Source organism: Catharus ustulatus, chromosome 14 (genome assembly GCF_009819885.2).
Source record: "Catharus ustulatus isolate bCatUst1 chromosome 14, bCatUst1.pri.v2, whole genome shotgun sequence".
Lineage (NCBI taxonomy): Eukaryota > Metazoa > Chordata > Aves > Passeriformes > Turdidae > Catharus > Catharus ustulatus.
In genome coordinates this window covers 6,175,506-6,191,758 of record NC_046234.1, presented here as the reverse complement: position 1 = coordinate 6,191,758, position 16,253 = coordinate 6,175,506, and the positions used below count along the sequence as shown (strand labels likewise).

General features: G+C 47.8%; 1 protein-coding gene across 2 annotated transcripts in view; it reads left to right on the top strand.

The window, feature by feature from the left end:
• The window catches only part of TRPC5 (transient receptor potential cation channel subfamily C member 5), a 92,375-nt gene extending 78,718 nt beyond the window's left edge, over positions 1 to 13,657 (top strand). For both annotated transcript variants that reach the window (XM_033072306.1, XM_033072307.2), the window contains exons 8-11: positions 6,644 to 6,850; positions 6,998 to 7,039; positions 8,722 to 8,811; positions 9,406 to 13,657. In XM_033072306.1, the coding sequence (XP_032928197.1) occupies positions 6,644 to 6,850; positions 6,998 to 7,039; positions 8,722 to 8,811; positions 9,406 to 10,140 (1,074 nt within the window). In that variant the 3' untranslated portion in view covers positions 10,141 to 13,657. The remainder of the gene's footprint in view (positions 1 to 6,643; positions 6,851 to 6,997; positions 7,040 to 8,721; positions 8,812 to 9,405) is intronic.
• Positions 13,658 to 16,253: the final 2,596 nt, after the last annotated feature.

The following is a 16,253-nucleotide window of genomic DNA, read 5'->3' as shown; positions in this document are numbered from 1 at the left end:
ACTTATGAGCGTTTCCTAGGACCTGCCTATGCTCCTTTCCTGTGCTGGAGCCAAATTCCCTTGTGTCCCTGTTGGAGCTGCATCCTGGGGAGCTGCTCTCCCTTTCCACCCCTGCCCTGCCTGCTGCTGCAGGGGATGCTCCAGGTTTGCTTTTCCTCGTTTTTCTCTGTCCCAGGGCACTGCCACAGCTCCTCCTCAGAGCCACTGCAGCTGCCCAGGGCTGCCTTGTGCTAGTCAGTGCTTTCATCTCTTCTCTGGCTGTCTCATCCCTTAACTGTTCTAATTGCTTTACCTAATGCTAGATTGTCCTCCTTTAGTAATTTTCCTTGTATTATTTTTGAGATTGATCCTATTAAGTTCTTACCCTTCAGTATGTCATCCCCAGCTTTGAAAGCAGAGTCATTTGTTGCCAGCTGCAGCTGAATTACCTATGCATTAATTGACTTTGTAGCTTCCTGATTTTCTCACAGACTTTTTCTTTCTATGACATCTTTTTCTTTGAAAAATGTTAAGCACCATTTACGTCAAATAGCCTGCTTGGATTTTTGCTGCTTGCTTCTCTGAGCTTGTCACCAAACCCCCGAGCTCTGCTGATCTTATTTCCAGTTTGCCTGACACATATTACAAAATTAACACCTTTGAAACAGCACAAGAGTTGCCTGTGTGGAGTTCTGTAAAGATTAAGTTTCTCCTGACCCTCTTTCTGCAGTGCTTTCTGTTCAGGACACACAAGGGCATCTTTCTTGTGCTTGAAAGCCAGCCCTGATGTATTTTCTGTGCTGTTTCCTGCTCTGGGTTTAGCACAGAGCAATAAAGAGGCACGTGGAGAGAGAAATATATTAAACAGAGTCTAATGACATCTCCTAGGCTTTGCAGCACTGCTAATTACACAGCAAAAAGGCACCTTTGAAGTTCCTGTGCCTCTCGGGCAACCAGCCTCCCTTAGTCAGTAGCCTCCGAGGTAAATGTTACATCTCCTCCTTCCTTCCTAGAGAAAAATACAGCTTGGGCACATCCTAATCCTGCGGGGCTGCTGGTGGCTCTTTCTGGGGTGGGAGAGCTGCTCCTGCTGCAGAGATCCCTCCAGCTCCTGCCAGCACTCCTGGCACAACTAGAAAGCTTCCCATCCCTCCTTCAGAGGCACTGAGCCCCAGCCAGCCAGCCTGGTCCCCAGGGCATTGTCACAGCCATCTGTATCTGCATCTGACAGGCAGCAGCCTGATTTCCAGCTTAGCCCAGTGCCTGTTGTGTAATAAAACACAGGAAAGGCACACGCAGCCCTTTTCGTGCCAGCCAGAGTGATGCTGGAAATCTTTACAGGTCATTCCTTTCCAAGTGGGAGGATTTGCATCCCAGGAACTTCTCAGAGGAAGGGGCAGGAGCCCTTGGGCACTCTGTGAGGCACAGAGAAGCTGGAACAGCTGATTATCCTGGGATTTTTTGAGAGTGGAGAAGTTTGAGGGTCTCAGCATGCCTGGCTGCTGAGCATCACCATCACCCCAGCATTCAGTTTTATAGAATCACAGAATGGTTTGGGTTGGAAGGGACATTCAAGATTGTCTTATTCCACCCTCTGCCATGGGCAGGGTCACCTTCCCCTATCCCAGGGGCTCCAAATCCCATCCAGCCTGGGCTTGGACACTTCCAGGAATCCAGGGGCAGGCACAGTTTCTCTATGAGCACCCTGTGCCAGGGCCTGCCCCCCCCCACAATAAAGGGCTCTGTGCTGATATCCAACCCTGCCCTGGGAGCTGAGAGTTTGAACCACAGCTCTGCACCAGCCTGATCAGAGCAAACCTCCAAGTGCAGGGACACCTCAAAATCCACAGGATGGCCAGAATCCACCTCAGCCCTGAGCCAGCCAGAACCCCCCAGGGCTTCCAGGGGTGTTGAGAGCTTCAGAGGCAGGAGATGGGACTCCTGTCCCACAGGCTGTCCATGGGATGAGCCTCACCCTCTGTGTGCCAAGGGAAGTTCAGAGTGATTCCCTTCCCAGCCACGAGGGAGCTGGAATACTGAGCTCCTGGAGGGGTTGGGGAACCTGGAGGCTGTGCAGTGGTGACCACCTCATGCACAAAGCTGACAGCATCTTCCCCTGCTGGGTCTGTGCTGGCTGGGTCAGGACTCCCTGCTGTCATTTGGCAAAGTGTGATCCAACCTGTATGGCCCGACAAGGAGAGGGTGATGGAAATCTTTATAGAAAACATCTCAGAAACTGTAAACAACACATTTTCTACACAGAGATAAGGACAGAGATTAACGCCTGAATTATCCTGGATAATTAGTGTAGCAGGTAATCATTTAAAATCTGGCACATCTGTGAATACATCACTTTGACTGAACTAGAAAATATTTGCTACTGCTGCAGTGAAATGGCTTCAGCCATCCCACAGGGAAATCTTTGTGGGAGATTAATTCTCACTTCAAATGGCAGAGATTTGCAAGAGGATTATGTGGCCAGGATGACACATTCACATTGTGATAGGAAGTGAGACAGGTTTTTTTCCTCACAGCAAAGCTGAGTGCTGGTTTCTTTGAGTTCATGTATTCTTTGAGCTTGAGGGCTCGGCCCTCTTAAGTGTGGAGTATTTGATAGCTGAAACGCTGAACAGTGCTTGAAAGAAAATGGTGACAAGAACAAGGGCGAGTGAGACAAGCTCTCAAAGAGAGGACATTGAAATTCCAACTTAAATTAAAATTCCTAAAGCACCGAGGTCATGCTGGCAAAGCTAGTGAATGTTGGGTTTTTAGCTTATTATAAATGTTACCAAGAGCTGTCATCTAAGAACACTGCAGGAGACAGCACAGGTCTGGGAGCATCCTCTACTCACTGCTCAGACTCAGGCAGCTCCCAAAAATGTGTTTCCTGCCCAGGGGCCAGCAGCCACTGGGGAGACCCCAAACCTGGAGCACACCTGGTGGGACCATATTCCCAGCCAGTGCAAAGTCTGATGTCCTGGCTGTAAGTCCCAGGTGCTGCAGGTCTGAGCTGGGCACAGAACAGATGCTGAAGTGGTTTTTTGGTACTCAGCACAGGGAGGAGAGTTCGGGGAGCCATAGCTTTGTGTGGGGATTTTATTGCTTACAGCACTAAGGAGAGCTCTGAGCAAGAAAATGGTGGTTTCCTGGCACACAAAGACATTGTCAGTAAAACTGAAGTGTCTCTTTGCTATATATTTCCAACATAACTGCTGCCAGGAGCTCTCATCTGATTTGCTCAGGTTCGCAAAACATCAAGGTGAGTAATTGAGACAGGCTGAGAATGTAAACCCAGGGGAATTTGCAGCAGCAGAACAGAGAAGGGAAGAAAAGACACTTAGAGCTTTATACAGAGGGTCCAGTCTGTCTTTTAAGAGAGGTTGTAGTGCACTTGTTGACTGAAGAAATACAGGTGGGTTGAAGCCAGCATCCCCAGCCTCACCCACAGACACTCCCAGACCAACAGGGATTTGTTCAGACCAGCCTCAAAACTTTCTGAGGAAAAGTATTGCTAAGCTTCACAGCACTCAGCTCCTAGCAAAGCCCTTGTAGTCACAGAATCCAGAATGGCTTGGGTTGAGATCACCTTTTCCAGCCCTCTGCCATGGGCAGGGACACCTTCCGTGAGCCCAGGTTGCTCCAAGCCCTGCCCAGCCTGGCCTGGGACACTTCCAGGGGTGAAATGTCCTACCCAGCTGTTGTAAAATGAAAGAACAAAAAGTGAAAAAAAAACAAAAACAAAACCAACCCTGCTTTATACAGAAAAGCTCTTTAAGCCCTTTCCTTCCTCTCGCAGAAACAAATTTGCAGTCCCCAAGGTGGAGATTTGCCTTACCTCCCTCTTCAAACAGCATCCAGCATCCCCTGCCAAACTGCACCTTCCCAGGACGTGCCTTTCTATGGTGTGCTGAAGGAAACTGCTGCCAGGTCACCACTCCTGACCCCACACTGACACTGGGTTTTTGGTGGGCTTTTGGAGAGGGGAGGGGTGGATTCATCTCAGAATATCACAGAGTTGGAAGGTGGCACGTTCACACCTACTCCTGTGTTGACAAAGAACTTAAAAGATATGTCTTTATCCAAAATAAGTCTCTGCACTCTGCCTGGGTTCCTGCCATGCCCCAGCTGCCCCAGGCAGTGCTGTCCGGTGTTTGTAGCTCCTGCTCAGCCCCAGCAGGGCTGAGGATTCAGCCCTGGCCCCATGCAGCTCTTCCTCTGCACAATGCTGTGGATGCTCAAACCAGCAACATGCAGCTGCCACTGGGCTTTTCCTGGCAGTGAGCAGGGGAGGTTTACCTCTTCCTTTTCCTGAAGAGTTGTCAAGCACTGGCACAGCACAGGCTGCCCAGGGCAGTGGTGCAGCCCCCATCCCTGGAGGGATTTGAAGGGTGGGTGGATGTGGCACTTGGGGACAGGGGTAACCTTGGGGAATGGTTGGAGTTGATGATCCTAAAGGGCTTTTCCATGATGAATCATTCTATATCCAAGTGAAGCACAGAAAGTGCAGCTCAGGCTCCTTTTCTGGGGAGGGATTTGCTCTCCCCTCTCCCTGGTCTCTCCAGGCTCACCTGAGCCCATCATTCCATTGTTTCTGCTCAAGCTGCCCAGATCTGGAGAGGCTCAGGTGGAAAGATGGGCATGGGGAGCTTTCAGCCAGCCCTGCTTCTGGAAGGGGCTGAGGCAGCTCTGCCTCTGACTGAGAGCAGCTGACACACAGGAGCTGTCCTGTGGGCTGGCAGGTAGGGACAAATGAACCAAAAACGAGCAGGAGTTGTTATTTTTTCTTTGTTTGTTTGAGGTTTTGTTTGTTTGTTTTTATTTTTTTTTTTATTTATGGTGGCAGTTATTCCTACTGCTACAAACTGCTTTTTTTTTTACTACCCAGGTCTTCATTTCCAGCATCATCAACTTGAGATACTTCACAGCAATGCTGCAGTTCACCTGTTTATGGGGTCTGGTGGTGTATGAGGAAAAAGGGGCATGACAGGCTGTACCTCTGAGTTTCTCTGTGGCTTGCAAAGAGCCCCTGTGGTAAACTGGCAGGGGACAATGATGTTCTGGGCTGATTCAGACCATCTGCAGAGATTAATGTGCTCCTGGGCCACTGAGGCAGTCGTTCTAAATCCAGGCCTGCACATAATTTGAATACATTACCAAAATGGAGTTCAGCTGCACCTCACTGTCAAAATGTGAGCATATTTTACCCATGTCAGGGCACTGGAGCATGGCCAGAGAGCCAGTGTAGTAATTTTTTGGGCATGATGTTCAGCCATATTTTATTAAACTCCCTGTCCTACACTTCAGTGCCTGCAGCCCTTGCTCAATAAGCTGCTTGTTCCAACCTCGCCGAAATCTCCTTGGAAAATTAAAGTCCTGCGTTGTCCTTTTCTCCCTCCTTGTGCTGTTCCTTAGCCTGAATCATCGTGGCTTTGGTTTAATCTTGTGTCAGGCATTGTTCATGCAAACGCTGAGTGGCTGAAATGTCACAAGCATCAGCCCAGCACTGTCCTCTGCAGTGGTGACAACACACAGATACACCAGTTCAGCTCAGTGTACTGCTCTGAGCTGTGTTCAGCACAAATTCTTTCCCTCTCTTTTCTTGATGTCAGAATTTCTGCAGAACGTACAGAACAGTGGCATTTTTTTCAACTTTAAAACTAGCACAAAGCAGCACGAGATCTGTTCTGGATCTCTGCAGCATCTCTGTCCTGATGTTGGAGGGAATGTGCACTGTGTTACTGGGCTGGCTCCATCATCATTAAAAATGGACTGAATTGCAGAGGGAGCTCCCCAAACCCAGCTATTCTGAAGTCTGGGAGGTCAGACTCTTCCATAACTCAGCATTCCTATCCTGTGTGGACCCTGTGTCTGCCTGTGCAGCTGTAAAATGATGGTGTCAACTTCCCACCTCCACTTTGTTGGGATGAAAAACAATAGGGCACAGCTTCATCATGGTGATAATATAAATGCAAAAAAACCCCACCAACCTAAGAGTAAAAAATCTCTTGGCTTCTGTAAGGATAATGCAGAGGCAAGATGTAAAATATGGCACACATAAAATGTGTCATTTCCTTATAAGAGCAGAATTAATGGAGGCTATAAAAAACAAATCAAAAACCACCGTGGAAGACCTTTTTTCCAGGGAAGAATATGAGAATTCATTGGATTTAGACATGAGGAACAGTGGTTTGTGATAATAAAAGGGCTAGCAAAAAGCAAAATAAGAAATGTGTTTTCTTGCTTCTTGCATTGATGAACTAATAAGCACAACCTCTTATGGACAAAGCTGGCCTCCAGCACATGGAATTCTCCTGGCTGGGTATTGCTCTCCTCTCATTTCTCAGTATTTGGTATTTTTTCATTCCAGCTGCATTTCACACCGATATTTTTACGCCCACCCCCAGCGAGGGAGATGTCAGGAGTGACACTGCCCTGCCTGCAGCTGGAGAGACCCCTGGCTGCTCACCCCTCCCCTCCTCAGCCTGGCTCTGGGGTCCCTGCTGCAGCTGGAGAGACCCCTGACTGCTCACCCCTCCCCTCCTCAGCCTGGCTCTGGGGTCCCTGCTGCAGCTGGAGAGACCCCTGGCTGCTCAGCCCTCCCCTCCTCAGCCTGGCTCTGGGGTCCCTGCTGCAGCTGCTGATGCTCTCTGCCCTCCTCTCACAGGACCACGCAGACATCGAGTGGAAATTCGCACGGACTAAGCTCTGGATGAGTTACTTTGATGAAGGAGCCACTCTGCCCCCTCCTTTTAACATTGTCCCCAGCCCCAAGTCGGTGTGGTACCTCTGCAAGTGGATCCACAACCAGCTGTGCCCAGGTGATGACTCTGATGATGAACAGAAGAGGCACGAAAACCTCAAAACGTTCACGGTAAGGCGCTCACAGGCTTGTGCTTCATTTCTGGAGGGTGTTGGGGGATATTCAGGGTCCTGAGGGATCAGCTGGGTCATAACTTGCTCAGAGCCACCCTAAAGACAGGACCAGACAGGTGACACCCCTGTGCTTTTCTCTTTCCAGGAACGACATGCTGACAACCTGATTCAGAATCAACATTACCAGGTATGCTCTTGGGCACACAAAGTTTTTTACTTGCTGTTTCTTTCTCCTCCTCATTTCCCAATACTTCCATATCTGCTTGCTTCCACAGTATAGGTTGATAAGTGTAGGGCCTCTAAGAGGATTTTGCTTATCATGGATTAAAGCATTTCCTCATTTGAGGTGGATGGTTCAGCAAATCTGTCCTTGCCTTTCAGCCCCTCTGGAATAGTGGAAAACTTGCAGGCATCAGTGTGACTGCTGAAGTCAAGGTCATATCCCCATTGCCATCAGGCTGTCAGGACATCCTGATTGAAACTATTTCTGCAGCATTTTTGCATTTCTGAATTGTTCCTCTCTTCCTCTTTTTTGTGAAGCACCCCAACTCAGACCGTGGTTGGGATATTCTTTTGTTTGGGACAGCTCAGGAAGGAGGAATGATTCCTTTGTTGAATCTTGCTGGTTTGTTTATTCTCAGCCTGCCTGTCATCAAGCACTCATTAAACTCAACCTACAAAAGGATGAAACTTCATTAAAAACACCAGCTTCAGCCCTTGAATTCAGTGGGATGTATTATGCCAGCATGCTGGAAGGAAAAAAATTCTCCAGAATGTTAGGTGGTACGTTAGGCTCCACTGCCAAAAGCCATTACTAATTTGTCTTACTTAAGACATCTCCTGCTTTCTGAAGAGCACTTTTATCAGAAGTTGGTGGATAACACAATTAGTCACCTTTGACAAGTGACATATGGTGCTTTCTGACTTCACAGCACAGCTTATGGCCACAACACTGGGATCTCTTTAAAACCCCCCAGCAAAGCCTCAGTGCAGTCACCATCTTCAGCCTGGTGTTGCTCAGACTTGATTATGGAGGGGGGGAATGCAGGGCAGGTTTGGAGCAGTCTCTGCCCTGCTCACAACAGGCACAAACAGCCTGGGTGTGTTTTGGCTGGCACAGATAAATGTGCAAGCTGGAGGCACCAGTTTGCTTCTGTGAAGCCATCAGGGAGGGACCTGAGCAGAGCAAAATGGAGCTCATCCAACCAAAGACGTGGAGTGTGGCAGACAGGTAACCCAGAGCAGTGAGAGTCCCTGGAGAGGTCACTGAGAGTGTGATTTGGACCCTCCAGTGCTGCCCATGGATGGTGCAGCCACCCTTAAAGGAGTGTCTGCCCTTAGGGAACACCCAGGCAGCTGCAGATGTGGTTTGAGGTGAGTGCCCATTGACCCATGGGGGTCCTGGCTGTTCTTCACATTATTTATTGCTAAGATAGCCTCCCTGGCTTCAAATACTTGATAAACCATCTTCAACTGCCAAATTTAGCCCATCAGGATACGCAGTGTGCACACAGAGATTGGTAATTGTAAAACCTTTCAGCAGCTGAGACTGAAGAGCACATCTAAGAACTGCTTGGAGAACTGCACTCCAAGAATTTTTTTTTCTCCATGGCTTGTACATCTACAAACCCCAGTACAAAATAACTGCTTTGCCTTTAGTTGAAAACTGTGTATCCATAAGATGGAAGCTGTATCACCCCTTCCCAAGGTTTGCTGTGCTTAAAAGGAAGCATTTTGTTTCTAGTGGTGAGTGGTTTTTAACCAGCAGAGTCAGGACAGCTGCTGTTGGCAAGAGCTCAGGGAAACACAGCAAGAACAGAGTTTGGGCTGAGCTAGCAATTGAATCACTTGGATTGTTTCCTATTCCAGGAAGTGATAAGAAATCTTGTGAAAAGATACGTTGCTGCAATGATAAGAACTTCCAAAACCAACGAAGGTTTAACTGAAGAAAACTTCAAGGTAATTTATTATTCCTCAATAATATTTTGTTTTATTAATTCAAACAGCCACTTGCAGAGTTTGCACTAACTTGTTAAGGTTATTTTGTGATGTGTGGAAATAGGATGCTGGGAATGGGGTTTTGTGGGCAGAGTGAGTTATTACTGAGTGTCTTCCTATATGACCACCTCCCATTTTTTAATATACAAATGCAGACAAAAGCATTGGAAAGGAGTAGGAATGAAATATGTGATTAACATTCCCAATCCTAATGCAGACAGAGACAAAGAATGAGTTGGGGTTGATGGCTATTAAGAACACTCACCAACAAATTTAAGGGTGGGCCTGTCAGCTAGACAGGATTCTTGCTGTATTGCAGCAGTTTCCCCTCTCTGTAACTCTTTTTATCTGACTTTTTGGGGGTGGGCAGAGGGGGTGGATCAACAAGGCCAGTGCCCACATTTGCCAGTTCTCAGCACACCAACACATCATTTCTGAGTGACACTGGCCACGGATGTGACGTTCCTGCGTGGTTTGGTATCAGTCTCTGAACGTTGTCCTTCCTTCATGTCAGATAAGGCTGCTGGGAGTAACTCCTGTCTCCTCTTGCCCCAGGAATTAAAACAGGACATCTCGAGCTTCCGCTATGAAGTGCTTGACCTCTTAGGCAACAGGAAGCCCCAGAGGAGAAGTTACTCCACCAGCAGCACAGAGGTGTCCCAAAAGGATGAAACAAATGAGGACGGTGCTGGAGAAAAATCCAGAGCCAAGAGCGTGTCTTTCAATGTAGCCAACAAAAAAAAGGACTTCAACGTGTCTGCTCTGATTAAAACCATGTCTGGGATCAACATGGTGGAAGAGAAGCCAAAAAGCAACGGGATCAGCAAGCGCTCCTTTGTGAGGAACGGGAACAGAGTGCAGAGACTGTCCAGCTCCAAGAAGGAATCCTTCAAGAGGCTGGGGCTGCTCTTCTCCAAGATGAACGGCCACGTCCCCGAGCCCAGCTCAGAGCCCATGTACACCATCTCAGATGGCATCATCCAGCCCCACTACATGTGGAAAGACATTAAATATTCTCCCATGGACAGAGAGAGAGAAGAGAATTGTTCCAAAAGTGAAATTAACCTCAATGAGGTGGCCTACAGTGGGAACACGAGACTTACGGGACAGAGCAAGGAGTGCCCTGTGGTTTGTACCAGCTCCCTTCACTGTGCTTCCAGTATTTGTTCCTCTAACTCCAAACTTATAGACTCGTCAGAGGATGTGTTTGATTCATGGGGAGAGGCCTGTGACTTGTTTATAAACCAGTGGAAAGAGGGGCAGGAGGATCACGTTACCACTCGGCTCTGAGCAAAGCTCCCTTAACTCTCACTGGAAAACTCAGCCAAGTATGGGTAATTGTTTGTTCTCATCTGGTTCAGCATCACTGTTTCCTTTTCTGTCCACAGGTGAAAAAAAAGTGTAAACCTCCTTATGTTACAGCCTATTTTATAGCCTTCTGCACCTTTTTTAATTTACATTTTTTTTACACTCGCTAATACTAAGCTAATGGTTTCACCATTTATAAGGTTGCCATAAACCACAGGAATCCCTTTGGATGCAGTCTTAGTCTCCAAACCCCACAGACTCCAGGCATGCAGGTGGCTGAGGAGAGGATTTCTCCAGTCTCCCATCATCATCCCACCCCAGCTGGGTTTCAGTGCTGCTGTCCAACACCATTGGCTCTGATCCTGCTCAGTTTTCCTCATCAACACAAACAGCTGTTGAGCAGGAGGCTGAGAACCACACTGAAAATATTTTTTAAAAGGGTTTCGACCTGTAACTGAGTTGTTTGGGGGTTTTTTCGTTTCCTTTAAGCAATATGACTTCTGGTTGTTTTGGTTGTGCTTGTTTTTTCAGGTCATTATATTAATATTGTAAATTATTACTGAATATGAGACCCCTTTGATCATCCACCTGGAACATGATTTTGTTGCTAACATACTTGCTTATTTACCTAATTTCCCTTTTGGGGAGCAGAAGGACCTTCCAATTAGGCTGACAGTGGGAGCCAGCACCTGGCCTTGCCTCCAACTCCTGTGTAGATGAACTGAAAAGAGAACAACCCCAAACCAACCCTGGCTGCTTGAAATACAAACCTCAGATTAGTTTCTAATAGGCTGAACCAAAACCCAGCTCTAAGCCTTGCCCTTATTTTGCAGTCCCTGATTTTACTTCCAGTGCTGCACTCACTTTTTGCTGCCTCTCTGATGGGTGTCAGGCTTCAGGAGGAAATCCATCTCCTGGGGAGAACATCTTCCCTGGGCCCCTGAGCTGCAGGTCTGAAAAGCAGCCTAAGCAAGAGCTGCCAGCTACTGGAGCAGCTCTGCAGGTCCTTCTCTGAGCTGCAGCAAAAAGGAGTGTGGCAGGAGGGGGCATCTTTTATTATCTTTTATTTCCCCAGCTGTGGGAGTGTCTGGACAGGGTTTAGCACTGTCACTGCTGACCCAAGGAGCATCAGAGGGGGAAAAAAAGAAAACCCTGTCAAGGGCAAGGTGGCTGAATTCTTAACAGGGATTTTTAGGGGGAGTTTATTGTAATTTTTTAGCAGTGATGCTAAGAAACACAAATGATTGGCACTCAGCAGCACCTCAGAGCTGTTCTGGAGGGAGCAGGTCCTGCCCAGGAGCGCGGGAATGGTTTCATTCCCGCAGGGATCTGCTCCCAGGAGGGGTTCTGTGAGCTCCAGCTTCCCCAGGGTGGCTGCCGGCAGTCACCTCACCTGGGAACTGGGCTGGGAATTGCCTCTGGAGAAAGGTAATGCTGGAAAATCCACTCCTGCTACTGGAGCAGGCCAGGTTTCAGCAGCGAGGGGCACGAGCAGCTCTGCTGGCAGCACGGAGGGTCAGGAGCAGAGGGATGAGAGATGCTGGAACACCTGCAGCTGGATGCTCTGCCCCAGTTTCAAACCTGGCTCCCTCCTCTTGAGAGGGAAAACTCCCCTTGTGGGGCTTTTCCTTGGGGCAGATTCACCCAGGAAGTGGAGCACAGAGAGGAATGTGAGTGCTGCAGCAGCCAACACCCTGAACTCGTGGAAATGTTCAGTGCAGACCTCTGTGGCCCCAGGGCAGCCCTGGTGTTGAGATAAATCAGCAGCAAGGAGCCGAGACTCAAAACCACTTCTGTATTCCTTGCTTGTAATGACAGCAGTCTTGTTACCAGCAGGCAGTGTCAAACCCCAAATATTTAAGCCTCTGGATGTGTGTGTTAGGGCAGAGTGAAAGGCATTTTTGTATCAACAGATTTCAGGCTTTCACGCTAATTGCAGGGTTAGAGTTGTCTTTGAAAACTGCATTTCCTCTTCCCTGGTGGAAGGCTGAGCAAACTGACATTGGTGGTACACAAGGAGACTGGCAAAACCCGAGGGTGGGGAGCAGCTTGCTGATCATTCCGTGAGGAAATCAGGCACCCCTGGCTGGAGGAGCAAACCCATGGAGAGGGGAGAGCCACAGCCAGAACCCGCCGAGGCAGTGCTCACAATAAAACCCCCACAGGTCAACAAACCAAACCTTGCCCATTTCTGCAAGGATAAACATCAGCAGGAGCTGCTACAGGGGGGAGAATTTGAATCCTTGGATGTCTCACCTAACCCACACTGCAGCCTGTGAACTCCACTTGACGTGGGGCCAGCAAATCTTTGTGGCATTTCCTGGGTAAGGAGGAAGAATGAAAACAATTTGAGTACAGTTATGCAGATTACATCAACTGGGCTTGAAACCGGGCCAGAAATTGGTATTTATGTCCTTGGACAACAAAAAGGCTCTGAAGTGTTCAGTGAGAACAAGCACACAGCCGCTGGTGACGCTCACATGGTGTCACTCCAACGCGTCACCAGGTATGAACAACACAAAGAAACTGAATTAACTCTGCAGTGCTGCCCCCAAAATTGCAAAAATCCCTTCCCTGCAGACACCATGAGTTACGTTCTCCTGCTGTGTCCCAGGAGCTGCCACATCCAGATCTGCAAATTTAGCACATCCCCAGTGCTGTGCTGAGGGGGGAGATGCTTCACGTGGCTCCGTGGCTGGGGCTCCCCTGGGCTTTGTTTCATGACTGAGATCCTTCCTTGCTCCCAGCTACGAGCTGACTTTGGAGTTCAACACAAATATTTGATTTGGCTGTGATTAATACATGTGTCCGGGAGTTTGCAGAACTCAAATTGGTCCCCCAAAAGGCAAAATTCTCTTTGATTGCATCTATGCATCCCTGTTGATAGCAATAGACTTTGGAGCAGCTGGTGAATTATTATTATGCTGAAACAGGAGCTTCAGGGGAGTGAAATTGGAGTAGCTTCTGAAAAATACATTTGATTAAAAAAAAAGAAAAACAAACCAACCCAGGTTTTGATAATTCATTTGCAGCACAGTATTTGGGACTTCACCAGTATTTTTCTGCTTTAAATTGCTCAAAAAAGAAAACATGTTTTAGTGAAAGTTCTTCTTTCTGTCAGAGAAATCAGTGATGACCCCTGTGCTGTCTCTGCAAGGGCCAGGGTAGGAGCTGATGGAACACCTGAGTTTCTCCTGTGAGGAGTTAAACTTTTCCTTGGCTCAGCTGGCTCACACCTGGCCTTTATTCTGTGGGCTTCAAGAAGGATCCTTGTATATGTACATGGAGTTTGGAGTTAGGAAGGACAGAATTCTCAACCATTTCCCCTTTCTTAGATTTCTTGCTCTTGAAGTTGCGGTTTTTTTCTCACCTCCCATCCCAATGCCATTTTCACCTGGCTTTTTAAAGCAGCACACCTGCAAACGGTGATGGAATTATGGAATGGTTTGGGTTGGAAGGGATCTTAAAGTTCTTGTTTCAACCCTCCTGCCATGGGCAGGGACACTTTCCACTTGGCCAGGTTACTCCAAGCTTTGTCCTTGGACACTTCCAGGGATGGGGCATCATCGCCAATTAAAAAGTTAACAAATAACACCCAGGGTTAAGAATTCAGTAGAGCTGGGAGGTGTTTGTACTCAGGTCAGAGATTACCTAAATTGCTTCAGAAACAAGAAATTAGCTGAATTATCTGTGCAGGTTATTTGGATAACTGCATTTGTACATGGCTCACTTGCTGGTAAATATGTAAATATTGTTGTGTTTGTACCTGTGTCCCCTCAGAGGAAGCATGGGCAGTGTCAGAGCCAGGAGGGAGCTCAGCTCCACTCCCTGCTCTGCCTCTGCCTCCCCTGTGACCTTGGGCAAGTCACTCAGCCTCTGGAATGCCTCAGTTTCCCCATCTGTAAAATAGGGATAATAATACTTACCTACCTCGCAGGGGGGGTTAGTTCATTATTTATAAGCACTTTCAAATTTAAAGGCGCTATATACAGGACGTAGTTGATATTGGTAGCAGTAGTATGTACTTTTATTTTCTTACAACTAATTCAGGTTAGGATTTAACTGTATGCCTGTTATGATAATTTTCCATGTAGGAAACATGCATGGTTTCCCCATGAAGGGAATTTAGGGGACTTCTGCAGTAGACAGAAAGCAGGAGCAGCATACCCTGGAAGCCTAAATTCTGACACCTTTGCTTTTGTGATTTATGCCTCACCCAAAATGTCACCTTCCTGTATTTGTGTTCCATCCCTTTCCTGACAGCCCATGTTAACATGATTTTTAGCAGAAACAGCCACTGTAAATATTAAGAGTATTTAAATAAACATATTAACGTTTGAATGTGAACCCTTACCTTTTAAAGAGGTTAAAATTGGTTGGTCCAGCAGGGTTCTGAGCATGGGGGGCTCAGCACTGGTGCACACCGAGGTACTGGGGTAGGGCTATAGGAAAATTCCACATCATCACCTCGGCAATAATCACTTTTCACCCCATCACTGGCAAGGACAGCTCAGCTGGGTGTCACAGGAGAGCAGAGGGAGCCTGTGACTGGAGCCTGCTCTGCCCCAGGAGAGGGAAAGGCAGCTCAGGCAGCAGAGTGGGGCCAGCACTGTGGCTGCTGGAGGAGCCTGGACAGCTGGGGACTGTGCCCTGCACCCCTGGGAGGGGCTCCTCACCCAGATTCCTCTGTACAGGATTCTCTAGTGCTTGCTCTGGATGGAGGTCTGGGTTGAGCAAGAGGAGCTCTGAGAGGGGATGGCAGGGTAAGGGCACTCTGAGCTCCCAGCCAGGACAGGAACTGCACTGGGGGCCTGGGTGTTATAGTCAGGGATTTCTGGATTCACAGTTTGCAACAGTGCAGGCAAGGATCAGGGGCACCTCTGGGTTTTCCAGCAGCTGGAAACCACCCAAGCACTCACTGCTCTCACATTATTATGTGTTTGTCCCACTTCCCTTCCCACCTTCACTTTGGTGTCACCACTTTCCTTTTTGAATGACCAGATCCCAAAGGAAAGCACATTTCTGTTAACCTGGAGGAGGTTCAGTGGTGGGGGAACTCCTGGCTCAGTGTCCAGTCCTGTCCCACAGACAGAGAAAGCTTGTGCAGCCTCAGAGGATGATTCCCAATGCATCAGGATCCCCCTCCCTCCTCTGCTGCAATTCCACACACAGAATCGCAAAAAATAATAAAACACTTCCCGACCACCAGGACGGCCTAGAGTTAATAAAAGTTATTTTTTAACTGAGAGCTCCTGGAGGTGTTTTTGGGATCTCTTCCTCCCAAGAGGGACTTCCAGGTCTCTGGCACTCTCAGCTGAGGGAGGGGCCAGGGCTGCTCACACCTTCCCAGGTGTGCTGGACACATCAGGCACTCTAATTAAATGTCATGGTAAAATTAATTTGAATCAGTGAGACTGTGGTGGGTAATAAATCCACTCTCTGGAGAAGCATCTAAAATAATCTGTCCCCCAACAGAATCTGCAGTTTTCAGCAAATATGTGACTTTAAACAGCTATAAAGTCACTCACTCACTGGATTTTTTGGGAGGAGATCGAGAATACTCAGATCAGCTTATTTCCTAACCATTTATAATTTGATTAAATTTAATTTTCACACGTCTTCCCCCATTTCAGGCCCTTTTAACAAAACAGTAATTTCTATACTATTCATGTAACTGCCTCCACCCAGACCAACAACTGCTCTGGAGGCAATTCACAACGAAGATCCATTGTTCTAAAAAGAAAACCTGTTCCATCTGAAGTACACTTAAAAAGCAAAAGCATTTCATCCTTATCTTCCAAACCTTTGATAGCATTTTGTGCTTCAGGGAAACTCTTTGACCTGCTCTGGTTTTTTTTTTAAGGTGTGCAAAGCAAAATGAAATCCCCAACCAGATCAGCAGAAGAGCTCAAACCACAGAGAATTTTAGATTTAGTTCATTCCTTCCATTCAGAATCGTGCTTTGGGTTGGAAGAGCCCTCTGGAGATCCAGCCCAACCCTCCAGACCCCTCTCCATCAATCCCCACCCACCACACACACCAGTGCAGCCTGTCCCCATCCCTGCTCAGCATGGCCCATTTGGGGGAGTTTTGGG